The sequence below is a fragment of the Dendrobium catenatum genome, unplaced genomic scaffold, assembly GCF_001605985.2.
Source record: "Dendrobium catenatum unplaced genomic scaffold, ASM160598v2 fragScaff_scaffold_621, whole genome shotgun sequence".
Lineage (NCBI taxonomy): Eukaryota > Viridiplantae > Streptophyta > Magnoliopsida > Asparagales > Orchidaceae > Dendrobium > Dendrobium catenatum.
Genome location: NW_021319083.1, coordinates 30,799,686 through 30,820,964, shown reverse-complemented (window position 1 = coordinate 30,820,964; position 21,279 = coordinate 30,799,686). Strand labels below are relative to the sequence as shown.

At 32.8% G+C, this 21,279-nt stretch overlaps 1 protein-coding gene across 1 annotated transcript; it reads left to right on the top strand.

Moving 5' to 3' along the window:
• Positions 1–4,456: 4,456 nt before the first annotated feature.
• Positions 4,457–21,015, top strand: LOC110096392. The gene is made up of 5 exons (XM_020822318.2): positions 4,457–4,616; positions 4,929–5,455; positions 18,605–18,721; positions 18,875–19,437; positions 20,451–21,015. The coding sequence occupies exons 1-5, from the start codon at positions 4,472–4,474 to the stop codon at positions 20,692–20,694; spliced, it is 1,596 nt and encodes a 531-aa protein (XP_020677977.2). The 5' UTR covers positions 4,457–4,471; the 3' UTR covers positions 20,695–21,015.
• Positions 21,016–21,279: the final 264 nt, after the last annotated feature.

Below are 21,279 nucleotides of genomic sequence, written 5' to 3'. Positions count from 1 at the left end.
AGGAGGATTCATGAGAGAGAGAGAGAGAGAGAGAGAGAGAGAGAGAGAGAGAGGTGTACCCTTATTTAATTGAGAGGAAGAGAATCCAAGTTCATTCTTGCGTGCGAGGGAGAGACGAGAGCCAAAGAAGGTCGGTTACAACCTGCTTGTACGAATGAATGATGTCGTCTATACCCTTCCCCTTTGACCAAATGGATCGCATGCACGCAGTGGCCGGATGGTCTTCTTCCTCTCTCAAGAAACAAAGGGTTGCGAACAATTTGTCTTCCATGCATGCCATCACACCTCAGTTGTTAATTGTGAAGGCTTGGAGCTAGACGAAGTGTGGGATTTTATGCAAGAATAGTCCAGCGAACATCAGAAACGGGTTAGCAATCCGAATTGTGACATTCCATGTGGGAATGTTGATTCGTGTTTCAGTGATTGTGATGTCATGGCTGTGTATATGGCAAAAGATGTGAATGCCAAGGGAATTCTACAAGCAGATGTGTAGAATACAGTGATTTTATTCTACTTTATATACACTCAATCAAACAAAAAAAATAATTACACTGCATTCACTTTATAGACAACCAAACATCCTCATAGTATTTGTTTTACACTGTATTTATTTTATACTGCATTTACTTTACATTGCATTCATTTTACAACCAATCAAATATCCCATAATAAAGATAATAAACTCAAAGAAGAGAGCCATATGTTAATTGCTATATGAAATCTTGGAGTACTTGTTGGGTCTTGATTTATGTGAAGGTGATTGATTCATTAGATAGCTTAAATGTTAAAATGAACTACTCATATAGGCCATAGAAGATTTTGTAGGGAATATTCGAAATTTTGTGTATATAAATTATTTCTATGTAATTTGTTGAATAATATCAAGCTAATTTTGAAGATCCCATTTTAAGTCAAGATCTATAGCTCAAGACAGGATCAAGAGCTAGGAGATCATCACTAAGAAAGCATCAATAAAAACACTTAGATGTTGAACTAAATAATTTTGTCATAAAAATTAAAACTTGAATTTAAATTTTCATTTCACAATTTTAATTTTAGCCATTTATTTATTGCTTTCATGTGGAACATCGTGAAATTATTCTTGATTTAGCATGCAAGAAGGTCTAGGGCATATATTTTCTTGAAATGGTTAGAGGTACATTAGGAGATGTCTTATGGGGTATTTGGTGGATATCCTAATGGTTGTAAGTGGAGAGAGACCAAGACTAGGTCAAGGAGATGCTAGGTTTGCCAATTGAGCAAATTGGGTGAATTAGTGGAGGGGCCTAAGGGGTTGCATAAGGACTATAAATACTTTGGAATGTCATAAGGATACTTAGAAATCATAATTGGGGCAGTTGGAAAAGATCAAAGGGGTTTGGAGGGTGATGTGTGATCTCTTAGGATCTAATGAAATGATTGAAACCTTAAATCTATGAATAAATATCTTAACAATCAATAGAGACAACCAAAATTATTATAAAACCCAAATAATAAAATATGAAACATATTTAATTTCATTAGAATATATACATTAATCTAAATTACCAATCATCTATACATTAAAATAATTAAATTAGATTATTAATAATACATTAATCACTTAATCTTAGAATATACAACCTCTACACCTTTCTACTCCACTAAGCCTTCTTTTTTCAAGTATACTCCTAGTATAGTCATGTACAATTGGTTAGGCTTCACTTTGACATAGACATACTATTTTGGTTTAAGTCACTCTTCATACTCTTTTGATTGTACTACCCTTGATTTAGTGCCCTCCTTTTAGAAACCCCTTTGAGCTCAATTGGAATTCGGTCATAAAGTTGGAATTCGGTCATTATGTTATTGAGTCACACCTTTTGGCTGAATACTTTTGTATTTAGGTATTCAACTTCTTGAAGTATATGTGAGGTGGTGGAGTACTTGCAAATGTGGTTAAGATTTACAAAGGAAAAGATACATGGTGTGCTATTTGTGGGTGGAGGTGGTCCTCTGCATGGTAGTATATGCAAGTGGTTCTATATAATTCATCAAAGGTTTAGTTAACCAAAAATCATACTTTATAATTCTTTTAAAAAGTAGTAGATTTTATGCAATGAAAATAGGATCAACATATATGACAAAAGATAAATTTTGATTAATCATGTTGTCCCTAATTAGTATATAATCTTCACTTATTATATGGTAGTGCACAATAATGTGGGATAAATTATAGATATTACTAGTATTCTTTTTTTCACCGCCGGACGACCAGTATCGCGCTCCGTTAGGGTTCCACTTATTTCGGGTGCATTCGAGATATATATATATATATATTAATCTGTTTATTTACTTAATATTGAGAGATTGTTTGATAGAAATTTCTTCAAAATTTATGCTAAATGCCAAATTATATAAATAACTAAAACAAATCCTATGCTTTCTTAAATTTAGGGTTTAGGATGTTTGATTCACTTTACAGCCAATCAAACATCCCATAATAGAGATAATAAACTCAAAGAAGAGAGCCATAGGTTTGAAGAAAGTACATTTTGTTAATTGCTATATGAAATCTTGGGGTACTTGGTTTGGTTCCTGATTTATGTGAAGGTGATTGATCCATTAGATAGCTTAAATGTTAAAACAAACTACTCATATATGCCATATAAGATTTTGTAGGGAATATTTCAAACTATGTGTATATAAATTATTTATATGTAATTTGTTGAATAATATCAAGCTAATTTTGAAGATCCCATTTTAAGTCAACTTCTATAGCTCAAGATAGGATCAAGAGCTAGGAGATCATCAGTAAGAAAGCATCTATAAAAACACTTAGATGTTGAACTAAAAAATTTTGTAATAAAAATTAAGACTTGAATTTAAATTTTCATTTCACAATTTTAATTTTAGCCATTTATTTATTGCTTTCATGTGGAACATCGTGAAATTATTCTTGATTTAGCATGCAAGGTCTAGGGCATAGATTTTCTTGAAATGGTTAGAGGTACATTTGGAGATGTCTTATGGGGTATTTGTTGGATATCCAAATGATTGTAAGTGGAGAGTGATCAAGACAAGGTCAAGGAGATGCTAGGTTTGCCAATTGAGTAAATTTGGTGAATTAGTGGAGGGGCCTAAGGGGTTGCATAAGCACTCTAAATACTTTGGAATGTCATAGGGCCTAAGGGGTTGCATAAGCACTCTAAATACTTTGGAATGTCATAAGGATACTTAGAGATCAGAATTGGGGCCCTTTGAAATGATCAAAGGGGTTTGGAGGGTGATGTGTGATACCCTAGGATCCAATGAAATGATTGAAACCTTAAATCTATGATTAAATATCTCAACCATCAATAGAGACAATCAGAGTTATTATAAAATTCAAATAATAAAATACTGAACATATTTAATTTCATTATAATATTATACATTAATTTAAATTACCAATCAGCTATACATTAAAATAATTAAATTAGATTACAAAATAATACATTAATCAGTTAATCTTAGAAGATACAACCTTTACACCTTTGTACTCAATTGTGCCTTCTTTGTTCAAGTATACTCCTAGTATAGTCATGCACTATTGGTTAGGCTTCACTTTGACATAGACATACAATTTTGGTTTAAGTCACTCTTCATACTCTTTTGACTATACTACCCTTGATTTAGTGCCCTCCTTTTAGAAACCCGTTTGAGCTCAGTTGGAATTCGGTCATAAAGTTGGAATTTGATCATTATGTTATTGAGTCACACCTTTTGGCTGAATACTTTTGTATTTAGGTATTCAACTTCTTGAAGTGTATGTGAGGTGGTGGAGTACTTGCAAATGTTGTTAAGATTTACAAATGAAAAGATAAATTTTGATTAATTATGTTGTCCCTAATTAGTATATAATCTTCACTTATTATATGTAGTGCACAATAATGTGGGATAAATTATAGATATTACTTACTAGTATGCTTACATGATTGATTAATTTGAAATAGAATTTCTTCAACATGTTTATTACCACTCATGTCAACTAAGAGTGATACAGTTGCATGGAGGTTATATTGTCTACATCAGTGGTCGGTGATAGTGGTGGTGGTCGCATGTAGTTCACTAGTGAAGGTGATGGTTGGCAGTTGACGGTGATCTTGTCGACAATGGTTGGACGAATTTACATTATATGAAAAATGAATAAAAAACTTAACATTGCATTTTATTTATTTTATATTGTACTCCTTTTTCATCCAACAAAATATCAATATTTTTAAAATTATTAAAAATAATATTTTACACTCTACTCTAAATCAAAGAACCCCTTAATAAAATGATAGTAATTAACTACAAATAATTAAGTGAAATATCTTTTTTAACCTTAATGAAGTTAGAATAGTTTATTGTTTAATTTTCTCAAAAAAAAAAAAAAAATCAAAATCCCAATCTAAATTCTATTAAGAGATATTCAATTAAAAAAATTGTATATGGAGTTGAAAAATGTATGATTGAAAAGTCGCGGCTGAATCCTAACCGTTCATCTTTTGCTGCTCTGCTATTTAAACCCAATCCTCGGCGTTGCCTCCAGCCCTATCTCGACTCCGCCGTTTCAAGGTCATTTTGTGTTCTTCAAAGATTCACACTCTCAGGTACCCTCTACAGCAAAATTTATGCTATCTGCTTTAATCTTTTATCGTAATTAGGGTTTTAATCCTCTCGATTCATGTAACTTGAGCTCTTATTTTGGCGAGCAAGAGTGATTTGTTTCTTTCTTGCTGATCTTTTTTTTTTTGTAAGAACATCTACTGTTCATTCGGGGGTAGGTTTTATTACTTTGAGACTAAAATATTTTTATTGGAGTTGTCGATCTGCTAGAGGGAAGCATGTCGATTTGCTTCCAAATTTGAGATCTATGATAGCTTTCGGCTCCTTTTCGTTTTGATTCGCAACTTTTTCGGCAGCTGTTATGGGGAAGCCTAAAAGGTCCAAGAAGAAGGGATCTGGAGGTGCGACTCTGACGCCATTAAAAGAATCCGAAAAGAATAAGAGCAGCGGTGTTGGCCGGATAGAGGAAGTCGGAGGAAATGCCTCGGGTTCCGCTAATGCTTTAACTCCCGTGCCCGTAACTTCTAGCCCTGCTCTAGCTGCTAATGCCGCAGCGGTGGTTAACAATACTAAAGGCGAAGCTAGTGCAGGGAGTAAGAAGAAGGGTAAGGAGCCTGCCAGCCTTGAAAGAGGGAAGGATCACTTGGAGAAGAGTTCTGGCTTAATCTTCATGTGCAACTCACTAACGAAGCCTGAGTGCTATAAGCTTAGGTTGTTTGGTCTTCCTAGGGGCAAACTGGAGGTGGTGGAGAGGATCAAGCCAGGAGCAAGGCTATTCCTGTATGATTTTGACCTCAAGCTTATGTATGGTGTCTACAGAGCCGTTTCCAAGGGAGGCCTTAATTTAGTGGCAGGAGCCTTTGGAGGGAAGTTCCCAGCACAGGTGCATTTCCTTCTTTTGTGGATGGTTTCTTCCATGCACTTGTGCCTAGGAGTTATCTTCTATTTCATTTATCAGTTTGATTGCTTTAAGATAATTATCTCTTTCACTGATAATCTTTGGCTTTTATTTACCATTAGGTCCCTTTAACCTTGTTATAGTTACTTTTGGGTAGTTACATCACTACCTAATTGTTAATCTATGATTAAATGACTAAAGTGTCATCACTATTAGGTTCGTATACCATTTTACACTCATTGATTGGTGATTTCACCATTCTTTCTTGTTTTTCTCCCTTTGCTAGCCTAGCTCTTGCATAAGGGGTGGCATCAAGTTGAGTCCGAGTAAGTTAGGCTTGAACTTGGGTTCAGTTTGACTTCAAATCGACTTAACCTCGAATTATGTTTTAGGTTTGATTGGCTCATCTCGAAATTGATTTTGATCTTCAACTCTTATTTTAGCTAACTCAAAATTATTAACATGTTTCTCACATTATATTAATCCACCTTTAATTCTAATCCAAGCATGATGAAAATAACTTGAAATGAAATGATACAATAAATAAAATTAATTTTGAATTTTACCTAATATTCATTTTAATTAAATAAATTTTAAATTTCATATGTAATTATTTCTATATGTCATGACTTGTTTTGATTCAAATTTTGAGCAATTTGCTCTAGCATGAACTTGGTTTGAAATTTTGTTCAAGACAATAATTTGGCATTTTACTTGATCGAAAATGACTTTAAATCAATTTCAAATTGATTTGAAACTTGAGCAAGTTTCAAGCAAGCGTTCAATTTTGACTAATATTTTTTGCGCTTATCCGACCTGAAGTATTGTTCTGAGTAGACTTGAAGTCATTTTACTTCAGCATGTAATTTGCATGATATAATTTCTTCTAGCTTGAATCCATGTCACCTTGAAGTTAATTAGCAAATAAAAGTATAATTATATTTGTTATTTTTAAGGATATTATTTTAAAGAAAATATTATAAAAAAATGCTCATATATTATTATTTGTATAAATTTATATTATATGTTCTAATTTAATCAAAATGTTCTAATTGAATCAAATATTAAGCAAATCGACTTTGATTTATATTGCTTCAAGATTTTATTAAAGCTATGAATTTGTGTTGATGATTCGACTTAAGTTGATAATAGTTTTTGATGTAAATTATAGTTTGTGCAAGATTCAAGTAAGTTTCAATTTTCTACAAATATTTTCTACTTGTAGGTGCAACCGGAGACTAACCATTGATTGGTGGTTTATATCAATGGATTGTTTTTTATTGTTTGGTGGTGTAAGAATGTAGCGAGTGTAACATTTTTGGTTATTTAGTTATATCTAGCAAAATGTCCAAATTCGAGGGACTATATCGTTAAAACAAGTGGGAAACAATTGTTACAAGGCCCAAAACTTTAGGGGCGAAAATCCAATTCACCGTTATCTTTATATTTGTGCTAATGGGTACAAGTTTTTAAATTTCTTTGATATAAGATATAATTAGCAAAATGATCAAATTCGAGGGACTATATCGTTAAAACAAGTGGGAAACAATTGTTACAAGGCCCAAAACTTTAGGGGCGAAAATCCAATTCACCGTTATCTTTATATTTGTGCTAATGGGTACAAGTTTTTAAATTTCTTTGATATAAGATAGTGCAATTTCCATCTTTTTTTTTAAATAATTGTTTATATTGTGCACCTTTCAAGGCCAACTTTCTTCGATAAAAATGTTCATAAGTGACTGAAGTGGAGTTTCATAAGTGAGTTTTACAAATGTTTATTTTTCCACATGAAGTAAATTCATATATATTCAACTTGTTTTGGTTATAACGAGTTTTATTACATTTATTTATTTTTTTAATTTATTAATTATTTATCAATCTTAAATTTTCTTTTTAATTATATGGTTAATATCCTACTATTTGGTAATGCCTATTTAATTAAACTAAAGCAATATAATTAAGAAATTTTTATCGGTAAAAAACCAAAGTTTTGTATTTATTGGTATACCATCAAATTGTTTAAATTATCGATGAAGTATCCTAATGTTTAACTCATATTAATATGCCACTTTGTAGTGTATTTTAACCATATATAAGTTCATTATATTTAGCTTTTAACCTTTAGCTATTCTATCACACCAATATTATAATTTCATTGATGCTATCTTTTATAAACTAGGTGAAGCATCTTTTAAAAAGCCTCGCCTCTTCGATGATGCTATCATCTCAACGAGTTCAAATAACTAAGGTTGTTTAAATCAGACCGAACAACAAATCATAAGGAGAGGTTCACGGTTCGACCGGTCGAACCGAGGTCAAAATGGTGACATAATAAATAATAATGTTATTAAAAATTAAGAAAATTAATATAATATAATATAAGTATATGAGCATTGTGTTTACTTCCATTAAGGCGCAAGTCTGATCTGGCAAGCACGAGATGTATCCTTCTTGCCTTTTTTTTCTTAAAATTGTGTTAAGGCTAGCTATGGTGGCATTATGTCAGGCCCATAATTGTGCAATCTTAAATCATGCTCCAATGTAAAAATGAGATCACTCGTCTTGAATTGTGCAATTCATATTCATCAACCTTTTTCTTGTCTCCTCAAATTCAAATTCTAAGTATGACATACATGCAAAGTAAAATTAATTGACTTAATACCTAAATTTGGCTTAATATTTCATCATTCCTTAATACTTAATTACTATTAATTTTACATATATGTCTGTGCAATCATCTATGGTACTAAGCTCTTTGACTCTTCCAATTAGGCAATATTAAATTTATTTCTAAAGAAATTTATATCTTGACTTTACTTAAGCATGATGATTATTTTATAAAGCAAATTTTGATTCTACCATCAACTATTTTGATTATTATGAGCTTTTTCTTTTGATTCTCCTAGCACATAATATTGTGCAACATTTTTGATACCACTAACTACTTTTTCCCACATAGCATTTGCTTCCTCATGAACAGCCTAAGTATAGAGAATTTGAATCTTACTCTCAAAAATATTTTATTAATATTTTTTTAAATGTCCCCATCCAATCCCAAGACTAAATTTTATTTTACTTTTCATATTTCATATGATCATGTTAAAGTTCAAAACTAATGGTGTGCTTAGGTGTGAAGGTCCGTATCAAACTTTTACTATAAAAAAATGATTGTTTTTTTTTAATGGATTTGAACTATTAGCAACCTTTTCTAAAATTAAGGTAAGGTGTTAGCTTAGGCAATGCTTTTCTGAGTGTTATTGGTTGTAAGATGCTATTACCAAGCTACAGGTGTTTAAGTACGCACGATTTGGAGGGTATTGAAAAGGCCATTTAAGTTGAACATGAATTATGGTTGCATAAACTATCATAGAATTAAAACTGTGTAATATGTGTTATAGGTTGGATTTTTTAGGGAATATGATCTAACTTCTTCGTAGTTTATGTATTTAGAGTCATCATGATATGGATGATGAAATCTTTTATGGTCTTACAATGAATTTATGATTTTTAGAAGTGCTTTGAGTTATGATGCACAGATATGGATACGACACGACACGGATATGGGACATGTCAATTATTAAAAATATAGAACACGAACACGTGTTGTATATGACATTATAATTTTTATATTTTAAAAATAATGTATAAAAATTGAATAAATATAATATTAAAAATAATTTAGAAATAATAAGTCATTCAATTAAAATTTATGCTTAAAATGATTAATATTAGGATATCGAAGGTATGGCGTCGATGTCGTGTATTAGGCATTGAGAAAGTAGATGCAATGTTGTCGAGAGTTGAGCGATGTCAAGAGGATGTTTGTCATCAATGTTAAGACGATGTAGGACAAAGATAAGCTGTCAAGCTGTAGGCGTAGAAATTGTTAGTGTCGAGCATTAATGTCAAGACAATGTTAAACTTTGATGTTGAGATTATTTTGAAATGTTGATGTTGTAAAATCAAAGTCACGACCTGCCAAAAAGAAATGAAAATGAGAATATTTTATGAATTGGGTATTGAGTGCGCGCGATTGATTTGGTGTTGTGGATAGGAAATCAAAATTTTAGTTTAAATATTTTAAATAAAAAAAATTTAGATACAAGAAATTATATTTATAAAAATTTTCATAAAATATTTATGCATGTTTAATTTGTATTTATTATTTTTTAATCAAACAGGTTTTGGTGTGTCTGACACATGTCGGATGCGTGTCGAACACTACACGTCTCTTTGATGAGAAGTGGTAGTGCTTAATAGGCTTTGAGGCATTCAGATGAGATTTGAAAATTGATTAATTTTTTATAATATTATAAATTTCATTAATCAAGTTTTGGATCTCAAACTAGCCCATTATGGTGTTGTGACATTAAAATATACCTTTTTTTGTTGAATCTAGATTTTCAAATCTTTTAGCTACGAATGATATGATGCTGGAGGAAAAACTACGAGATGATCATAGTAGTTATTCATAAATCCTACATTGTTTCTTTGTAGTTTGTGCGAATATTTGTGCTTATTACTATTTGATTTCAAAACGATGTTTTGACAATATGGATTGGAAATGCCCTTGGAGCATAAAGTTATAATATTATTGGGTGATAGAGGTTTATAATGTTATTTGGTGATAGAGGCGGTGATGGCAATATTGGTCAACTATTAGTTGGTGAGCACATTTGGTTGTTTAGAACTAGGAACTAGCAGAGTTAAGTGAATTTTTTTATTTGATCCAAGGATTATCTTTTCAGTCTATGTTGCTTAGAAAGTGGGCTTATAAAAATTGTATCAATTAACATTTTTAACTTACGAGTGCCTGTTAATTTATCAAACATTCATAGTGATGCAGTTTTGAATTTTCATAGGATGTATAAGTGTAAGCACATCAATTTTTATTTCTTTTTAACCCTTGACAAAGATTACTAAATAAGGTAATAGTCACATAGTTCTTTGGTGATAGCTTTAATTTTATGACATGTTTTATTGTACAAATGATTTGCTAAGAGTTTTTGCTTTGAATCTTGCATTTACATTTGGATTGAATGCTCTGTTTGGTTCCTTGATGCTTTTTTCATATTTAAAATTTAGAACAAGAAAAAGGAACTTATGTTGTCTTTGAATCAATTTGGATTCACATCTTGCTTAGAATGTGTTTCCATAAAAATAGTATCTGTTCTTGATTCTAACTAACAAGTGCCTAATAATTTATTGAAGATCCATGGCGATGTAGTTTTGGATTTTCATAAGATGCATAACCGTAAGAACATCAATTTTTTTACTTTTTAACCCTTGACGAAGATTTCCAAATAAGGTAACATTCACATAGTTTTTTGGTAATTGCTTTAATATTATGACATCTGTTTTAATGGCGTAAAAATGATTTGCTAATAGTTTATGCTTTGAATCTTGGGTTTACATTTGGATTGAATGTTCTATTTGTTCCTTGCAGCTTTTTTCATATTTAAAATTAGAACAAAAAAAAAAAGTTTCTATGTTGTTTGAATCTATTTGTGGATTGAGTGGAATCAAGGAAATTCACATCTCGTTAAAGAAACACAAAATTCACTGATTATCTTGTGCGTTAAAGTAGTGCCGTTAAAAGCACAAAAAATGCTGATCAGTAAGTTTTTGCTCTTTTTTGCAAAGATGTGAACTCACACTGGAAAGTGTTGGATTTGGGTATTGCTCGGTTTCACAAATCTTTTATACCAAATCAATAATGTTGGTTTAGAGAAATCAACAATATGGGTTTGGACAAATCACAAGCCAAATTGATTTTATAATAACCAGTGTAGCCTTGCATATATTTAAATAAATCTATAAATCCCTACAGAAACTCTTGAGGACTTGCTGCATTATAGTTAATAGAAAATAAATACATGGAATAGGGAATAACAGAAACAAACGACACGGTAATATAAAATATCTTAAAAATAGTAATCAGTAATAATATATTTAAAAGAAATTATTGCTTAACTTACTACATTCCTCATGGCCTACTCTACTATCTGTATTATTGATGTTGCCTCTAATATGCAAGTACCTTCACCGATTCAACAATTGACCTATAAATCTTAATCTTAACCACCTCCACACCACCAGAAGCTAACAATTGGCCACCCTCGCCCACCTCCAGCCACCCCACCCACTGCCAGTCGCCTCACACAACCAGTCATTACCTGTCGTCGCTGCCTCTATAACCACAATTATCTGCAATTTAATGACTGTGAGTCTGTGACATCACCCCAATTTTTAAGATTGGTCTTAGGCATTTTGGAATTAACTTTTTTTACATGTAAGATGGGGTTATTCCCAACATCAGTGATAAGTTTCAAGGCCCTCAACATACCCACTAAATTCTTAATAGCACGAAGGGGTTGGTTGGTTTATTACAAATAATGACATAAAGTATTTCAAATGTAGGGGTTTTAGAAACATTGGTGTTTGATGTGAAGTAAAAAAGAATGCATGGTACAATTTTGGAGTAAAAAGAATTCACCCTCTAGTTCAAATCTAGTGTATTTGGAATTCCTCAAATTTAGGTGATTTTCAAATGCGTTGGAAACTCACCGTCATTGCCACCTCCACGCCCCCAACAGCCAATCACTGGCCACCCCCGCCTACCTCCAACCACCCCCAAATAACCAATCGTTGCTTCTTGCCGTTGCATTCACTATACATTGCATTTATTTTCTTTCAAGTCAAACAAAAAATAAACACCTGCATTTATTTTATATTCATCCCAACAACTCCAAAGTAAATACACTGCAATCATTTTACATTGCATTTCTTTTTCAGCCAACCAAACAATTCCTAAATTGAAGCCTATATAATACTTGCAAATATGAAAATTATGATCATAAGTCCAATAATATTTACTATTATTCCATGGAGCGATCCTTTGTACTTGAGCATTATATGAATTTCCTGAAGTTGATATTGGAATGGAAGAAAATTGCATTCTATAGCTTGCAAGAACTTTTGCATTCTTAAAACTTAGAACAAATGACATGCCAGACAACAATCATATCCAAATATGGCAAACGTAAATCATCTATGATTTATTTTATTTTTGGTGGGTGTCCATATGAATGTATATTTGTAACGTCTAATCGATGGTTGTTTTCATAGAATCAAAGTTTCGTGTTTCACAGCATAATTTACTTATTAAAGAGACAAAAAAAATAAAGGTAGGACTTTGATGCAAGCCAATGTACTGAAAATTGTGCAAAACAATAAACTAATATAAACATCAATGAATGCAACAATAAGGCAACTTTGTTACGTTATATGCCATGCACAATAGTAAACCTTAAAATAAGAAAATATATAGAAGCAGAGAAGCCATGACAATCAAGGTGGAAATCAAGGGAGTTTGAGAGAGGTGGGATGAAACTTGGGTGGGAAAGGGCATTTTGTGGAAGTTAGACTACATTATGGTCAGAGCTTGGACAAGAGTACGTGAGCCACTTAGAGCCTCAATACTTTTATAGATAGGCAGATTGGTAGATGATGAATCTTGATGTTGAGGTATGAAGGGATGAGGTTAGGGAAGTGTAGCAAGTAAAAGATGAATCATGAATGCAATTATTGTAAATGCAAATTCAAATGTAATTTTATGTGCTTATTTGAATTTGTTGATCTCCTTTGGTGAATGCAAATGGGGACACCCTTAGCTTCAGTAACTTCAAGGGAGTGGTGGTGGAGGTGGCTATTGAGATGGGTTTGAGGTAAAGGATAGTAGTTATAGGGAGGCTTAATACTTGAGTTTTTCCTTCGTGGTTCAACATTTATAATTAATAGACAAAAATACCCTATTTATTACCCCACTCAATCCCTAAACAGATGATTCATTGAACTTAAATTCTTAAAACCGAACTATTCATTTAGAATTATGCGGTTTAGGTAAATGATATATAGTGTACTTATAGGCTACCAAAATATTTGAGTTTGATTTTTTTAATTTTACTTTACAATAGCAAAATAAATCAAAGTAAATTATGTTTTGAATTTGTTGAACTTAGGTGAATGCAAATGACGAAACCCTTAGCTTTAGTGAATTTAAGGGAGTGGAGGCAGAGGCAGCTAATAAGACTAGAAGGTAAACATTATTAGCTAGAACTTAATCCCTAATTCCAATCCTTGAAATGATGATTTATTGATCCTAAATGTTCAAAGCCAATTACTTATACCAATCCTTGAATTGGATGCTGGTTATGTAATATGCATAAAGGCTACAAGAATAATTATGGTTTTGGTATTTTAAATCGGCTTTGCAATTGCAAATTAAACCAAATCAAATAATTATGATAGGTTCACATTTTCATAGGAGTAGTCAATTCAATTTTATTCTCAACACTGTTAGTTTGATTTGAGTTGTATTTATTGGTTTGGAGTTTTTTTTATCATTCTATATAATATAGCCAAAAACTACAAAGCGTTCAGTTTGCATCGATGTGCATAATGTTTAACGTGCTCCACTCCTCAGTTTCTTTGTTGTAAAATTTTTTTATTATAAATTTCGTCAAATACCTTATATTACTTCGTAATTTTGATTTTAATGATGTTTGCCAAATAAAATAATATAATATTATGTAAGGTGTTTTATGTATGTGCTTCATTTAATCGAAGCATACCTTTGTGTTTGCGCCTTGTTCTTAAAGAAAGAAAAAAACCCATTTACTTGAGGGTTTAGGGTTTAGTGCTTATTGTAGAAATGTAGTGTAATATTGGGAAATAATCCTTCAAAGTTTAGTTGAAGGGTTGGCTTTGCCTTTAAAGAAACCGTCTGTAATTACCCGAGCCTTTTATTTAATCACAAAGTACCATTGTGGATTAGTTTACCGCTATGATGCACCGACACAGATACGGCGACACGGACATGGCACTCGAACCCATCTCCAGCAACATCCCACATCTTGTTATCACCTGTCATATAAAGTGGGGTTTTTCTTGATAGAAGACGAAGATTTGTATGCACATAAACTAAATCTTCAGCACATTGAGGAGTTATTTTATTCCTCTTCATTGATTGAATAAATGAGCATGTACTGAGAAGTACCGAGCATGTACTGAGCGATACCGAGCATGTACATAGCAGTACCGAGCGGTACCGAGCATGTACCGAGCGGTACCGAGCATGTACTGAGCGGTATCGAGCATGTACATTAGGTTTTTCAACAATGAAGAGAAGAAATGACGAAATCTACTTATAGGTCTTGGCTCTCTTGCGCGCAGAAGGTGCTCTGTTTGGCCTTGATTGCGAACTTTGTCTCAGATGACCGCAGAAATCACGCAAGAATGAAGGAATGGGAAAGATGAGCTCTTCTTGGCCACGGCTCGAGTTGAGATGACGAAGGAACGAGAGGCAAAGGCAGCGGGCTCCGTTTGGCGTTGTCTGCGAGCTCTTCCGGTCCGCCCTAGAAAATTTCTTTCGTGGAATAGAAAAATAGGGCTTCTAGTTCGCGGAAAAAGCTAAATAGAATGAACAATTTTATCATTTAATGTGTCCGATTTTAATTTTAATTTTTTAAATTGCGACACTCCAATTTCGTGTCGGACACGTGTCCATGCCGTGTCCGTGTCCGGCAATGCATACCCTCTTTAAGATGTGTGTCGGTGCATCATAGGTTTACCGTTCCCTCTTGGCTCTTAAGCTTGTGTTTGTAGGCATGCATTTCTTTTTAATATTTATTAATGGTCTATATCTTTTTCCTCATTTACCAAACTTTGGGAGGTTAAATTTATTGCTTTTAGTTTCAATCTCTACTGCTATTACTTATTTACAACATGTAATTTGTTTTTATTTCCAAATCTCAATTGGTGTTATCGCACAAGATGTCTTTGGGATGCAAGCAAAAGATAATTTTTATGTTTTGCTTTGACTTGGGTTCACCATCTTTCACAATTGTGAACTTAGCCAGCTTTGGTCCTATGGCTTCTTTTTTTCTTTATCTTTAGTTCGAGTCTTAACCAATTCATTGTTTGATCATATAGATATATTAAGAATATTTATTATTATACTGTCGTTTCATATAATATATGCATTTTCTTAGGATATTGTAGGATGTGATAAATTGGAATATTGGGTGGCAAGTTTTTCAAAATAATATTAAATATAAATAAATAACATCCATTATACTTTTTTTTAACTATGATCAGATCGAAGAACTTGACCTACTTTTTTTATGACTTGGCTTACTGGTTGGACTTATTTGCTATATGTTTACTTGAGTTTTGATTAAGTTTGACCTTCTTCGATGCTATTCCTATCTTTTCTGAATTTAACCTTGACATTTGTCTTCCTCTAGATCTTGCAAAAATGCCAGCTCCTATCTCCTCTTGGTTGAATCAAATATTATCCCTTTTTTTGCTTGTCAACTTTTCCCCTATTGTTAGTTGTTGTCATACTCGTTCAGAGGCCTTTCCGCTGTCATTAATATTGCCTTTGACATTCCATGTCACTGTGCAGCTGTTTGTGCGACTAGTGTCAGCGTTAGCACTAGTGCCTTAATAAGAAAACACCGCAAACTACCATGTTCACTAGATGATGATACCCACATTTCTCCTATTGTCGCATCAATAATCTTTTGTTTTAGGTTTAAACCATGCATTTGGGGTGATGACCTGATTATGCTTGATTTTTGGTTGTATCTTGGTTGAGGCTGAGTTGTTTGGTTTTGTCTGCATCTAATGCCTTGATATTGTGATTTGATTGACCTTGATATTATTTAGATGCATTTTTAATCACTCTAGGTGTACTTTTTATAGTTTTACATGTAAGTTTATGTGCTGTAGTGGAGAACAAACGTTGACTATTGATATTTATTTCACTTCAACGCAAATTACCTTTTTGTTTACATTATTCAACAAGGTATGACTTTTCTAATAATTTGAGAGAACGTTCATGAAGGAATTGCTATTGGATTGGTGTGATTCTGAGAAAATTGACAAATATATAATTGAACTAGTGATAGAAACATTAGGCACGTTCTCACATCAAATTAGTTGTACGCTTGTGAATTTGTGATGAAATTATTCTATCTTTTCCTAAACTTAACCAGCATGATAATTAGGCTCAACTCATATAGGATTATTGATCACCTCACTAAATTAATGCTGTTTGTTTCAACTTGTTTATTCGAACTTATTCTGGCAAAGAAGTTTGAGCATAAAATTTTGATTATTCTGTTATAAGCATTTTTTAGCCGACCCTATGTAGTAGGATAAAGGTTTGAAGTTGTTGTTCTGTTGTAAGCATTTTTTAAATATTTACACAGCAATGTGTTTTGTGCTGCCAAAATAAAAATTAAACAAGCTTTTTCCTAATGTTTTTTCTAGTAGGAATCAAACAATCCAACCTTTAATTGTATTACATTTTTTTTGAGGTCCAGACATGATGTGGCCAACTTTTGAAACTTCATCAAGTTTATCATTATTGCGAAATTCAGTATTGATGCATTTTTTCAGCGTGAGCTGAGTCATAAGCCTCATAATTACAACTTGTGCGAAGTTTGATGTATTGTACACATCAAAGTATGAAGTAAGAAGCAATATAATAACATCTTAACCTATTAATATATTAAAAATTAAGGCATTAATATTCTTACATAATAGGAAAGAGCAACTTATGTAGAGTATCAGGTAACAATTTAACATCCAAACATTAAACCATGAAGTAAGAATTCTTTGGGCAGGATATGGACTAGACAAAAAGGTGGTGGCAGTGGCGGTGGTAACTATTTTTCACCTTGTGTTTAGAATAAAGTTTACATTATTCCAGAAAAATTGTCTAGATAACCTGCAAACAAATCATATTTGTCAGCTAAGTTTTTTATCTAATTTATTGCCATTTTATGTTGTTTGATTTAATCCTGAATTATGTTAGGCATTCAAACTTAATGATGTGTTATGTAATAATTAAGAGCAATTCTCGGTTTTTGGCTAATAATAAAATGCCTATGTTTTGTTTTTGGAAGTTTGAAAATTTAGGTAGTAATAAACTATTTCAATTTAAATATAGCCATTGTGTGGTTAAGTAGTTAATAAGTTAAACAGGTAATGATGTTATCAAAGATTATTGTTATTTAATTTTGCACAATTAATCTGAATCAACATGTAAATTATCAGATAATTGTGAAGTTTATTAGTTTATATTTTTATCAGTGCTGCATATATAATTAGCTATTCATAAGTGATCAACTATTCAATTATGGAATATTTAATTTGTAATTTCGTAGAAGTTCTTTATTATTATCAATATAAATTAAAATATAGCGTCAACTAATTTGCACTTATAAGTTATAATTAATCAAGTAATTGAGTAGAAATCCCGAAATCTTTGATGGCTTGGTCTTTTTTTTGCACGTAACATAACAAGCAATTTAAGGGACGAAGTGATTCTGGTGCTAATCAAATAGTTAGATAGCCCGCCCACGCTGCACGCAACCCCTGAGAGACTCAATTATTGGCCCCTTGCATGGTGTACCCTAATTTAGCCTTTGACATGCTCTTGAACGCCAAGTGACGAGTTTTTTCATAAAGAAAACACAAGTTTATCAGATTGAAATCTCATTCATTTGGTTGACTTGGCATTATTTTATAGTGAATAAAAATATATTAATCTTTCATTGCATGGTGTACCCTAATTTAGTCTTTGACATGCTCTTGAACGCCAAGTGACTCTTGCGAGTTTTTTCATAAAGAAAACACAAGTTTATCAGATTGAAATCTCATTCATTTGGTTGACTTGGCATTATTTTATAGGGAATAAAAATATATTAATTTTTCATGGTATGTTTTGTGTATTTCTTGGTAGTTGCTATTGAGAAGAATAAAGATGCGATCTTTTTTTCTGGAAATTAGAATAGATTTTCCTCAAACTTCAAACATTGCCTGCCATCAATCTGTACTATTATCAGTGTTATGTGGTTGTGGCCTTGCTGGTCAGATAATTCTTTTACAAGAGCCCGTTCTCATATTATTGATTCTAGTTTATATATATGTATATATATTAATTGCCGTATATTTTTAAATACTCTTCAATTGATTAGTTTATATATATGTATATATATTAATTTCCTTCTATTTTTAAATACTCTTCAATTGATTGGTTGTGACTTGATCGCTATATTGCAGGTGAAATTTAAGATTGAAAAGGATTGCCTTCCTCTTCCTGAGAGTGCTTTCAAACTTGCTATAAAGGACAACTATGAAGTCAAGGGCAAATTTAGACCAGATCTTAATTCTAAACAGGTGCCACATTACTTGATTCTTTGCTTTGTCCTATTGTTCTTAAAATTTAATCATAATTTCATGTTTATTTAATCATAATTTCATGTTTATTTAATCAAGTTTGTTTCTCTCTTTTAGCTATTTTAGCTCCTAACTATTTTAGCTTGAACGCAGGTTCACAAATTACTTGCACTGTTCCGTCCAGTTAGTCCTCATCCCCAGCATGCTCCTTTCCAGCATGCCGAGGAGCAGCGACATCCTCCAACCTCTGCTTATCTCCCCCCTCCTGAGGACTCTTTTAGGTCTGGACATTCTGCGCCGTCTCGTTTGCCTGCGACAATGGAGCCTTACATACCTGCTCATTTATCTGCGGCGGAGGACCCTTACAAATCTGGAGCCTTATTGCGCGGCCCTTCTGATTCCCGATATCTCCCTCTACCTCCAGCTTATGCGCCTCATTTACCTGATTCTTATCCAACTGCAGAGGACCCTTATCGAGCTGGAGCTCTAGGCCGCGCCCCACTTTCCATAGATTCTCGATACATTGCTCCAGCCCCTCTTCCTGTTCCAACTGACCCATATGCACCACAACCCCAATACGTGTTAGTTGATGCTCGGCATCTTCAATTACCGCATGCGCCATCTGTCGATCCCTATCATCATGGACTGGTTACTGATGCTTATCGTCAGCCATTGGATCTGCGCAACTATCATGAATCCCAAATTTCTTCAGACCGGTATGTACTGTTCAAGTCCTTTTTGTAGTGTTATATTTCTATGTAGAAACCGTGTTTATTTACTAATGTCATCTTTATTATAGTGCATATATATTGTAAGTGTCTGGATATGACATCAAACAGTATATTGGAAAACTAAGCCTGCATAGCTTCGTTGCAAATTTTTTTTTTTTACTGTTGCTTAGCTGTGTCTGGATGATTACTAAGGGTGACTGAGCTGGTTGACTATAAAACTGTTATCTTTTTCATCGGATAATTAAGTTGATCCATCTTTGATCTATATCTGTATATCAAATGGCCAAAATGTTCTCTAAATTTTGTGTTTATTTTAATTTAGGCTTGTTTAGGTTGTTTAATTTAATCCTTCAAGTCATCAAATCTGAACCAATTTGATTCTATTGTCAATTGTCATTTTTTTGGCATAGAAATTGGTCGAGAAAAGTTTTTCATGAACTGATATTAATCAATCTCCTATGTTTATTAAGTTTTATCCAAAGAAATGATTAAGTTGAATGTAAGATTAAATTGGTTGAGGTTTGATGAGTTCGGTACTACATTAAACATCAAAAGAAATCTAGAATCATATTTGTGATGATGTCATGGATGGTTTAAGTTCACGACATTACAACAACAACATCAAGCCTTTATCCCACTACGTGGGGTCAGTTACATGAATCATTTTTCTTCATTTTGTCATATTAATTAGTTGAATTCTCATTTAAATTTAATTAAGAAAGGGTTATTTCTAATATTTTTCTGTCTTTTAAGGTCTTAACTCTACTTTTTTTTAACATAGGACGAATCTAATATGTTTATTATCTTAATCGGGTCATCAGAAGGTCAACATTTTATATGTCTAAATCATATTCTCACAATCTTCATTGTAAATCTTATTGAATATCCGCTTTTAATAAAAGTATTCTTTGATCTTTATTCTTAATGCACTTCACTTGAAGCAAATCCTTACGTTTTTGTTTATCTGATTTGTAAGTTAACATATTTGTGAAATTCAGTTACAGGGATCAAATCAGTGCAGCAGATTATCATCGCCTTGTACCTGCACGGGAGGGCGAGGTGGATTCTCGCGCAGATCAGTATCTCCGCACTTCTGAACTGGCTCCTCCCTCCAACACAAGCTATTTGTCATCAGTTTATAACGATCCTTCCAGATCTTATGCCGATAACCGGGTCGAAATAGCCAATGTGCCAGTCTCTTCTCGATACACATTCGCCGGCACGGCGCCGGCCTATCGTTGATGACGGGGATGACCTGACCTGAAATTGGTAGGTAAACTGTTCTATCGCATCCGACTTCTGAATTATTGGTACAGTATGAATGAACCATGAAGTGTAGTGTACCTTTTAAATTGTCATTGTTATTCTGCTGCTTTAAAAAACTTTTTCAAGCCTGACATACTGTGCCTTAACTGCATCTTCAACTGCTGGGCTTGCTCCACTATTACTCTACTGTTTGTCATCTTTTAGTGATAGTTTGCATCTTCTGTTAGAATTGGTGGATTCTGTGATGCTGTGAGCTTGCTATTTTACCACGTAATTATTGCAATTTGTTGTCGTATAGACGAGGCAATTTTAAATGTTGACCTTCATATTTTTGCATATTTACTAAACTAATCCCATTAACCTACCTAATTAGCTTGTGCTTGATTATGTTCATAACTTAGTATGTTTGTGTTTAATTTACTGAATTAAGGCCGGTTACTGGTTGATGTTTCGGGAAAATTATGAGGTGCGGAGATAAAATTTTATGTGGAGTGCACTTTGGTTGCGTTTTTTTTGTGGTTTTACCTTCACTTTATCTGCTCTTTTGTTGCGTTTTCTTAC

What these genes read in the sequence shown, in the direction of transcription:
- LOC110096392 (XM_020822318.2), top strand. Translation starts at nt 4,472, where the DNA reads ATGATTGAAAAGTCGCGGCTGAATCCTAACCGTTCATCTTTTGCTGCT. An exon ending in TCAAAGATTCACACTCTCAG is followed by an intron (nt 4,617 to 4,928) that starts GTACCCTCTACA and finishes CTTTTTCGGCAG; the next exon opens with CTGTTATGGGGAAGCCTAAA. An exon ending in GAGGGAAGTTCCCAGCACAG is followed by an intron (nt 5,456 to 18,604) that starts GTGCATTTCCTT and finishes GCTATATTGCAG; the next exon opens with GTGAAATTTAAGATTGAAAA.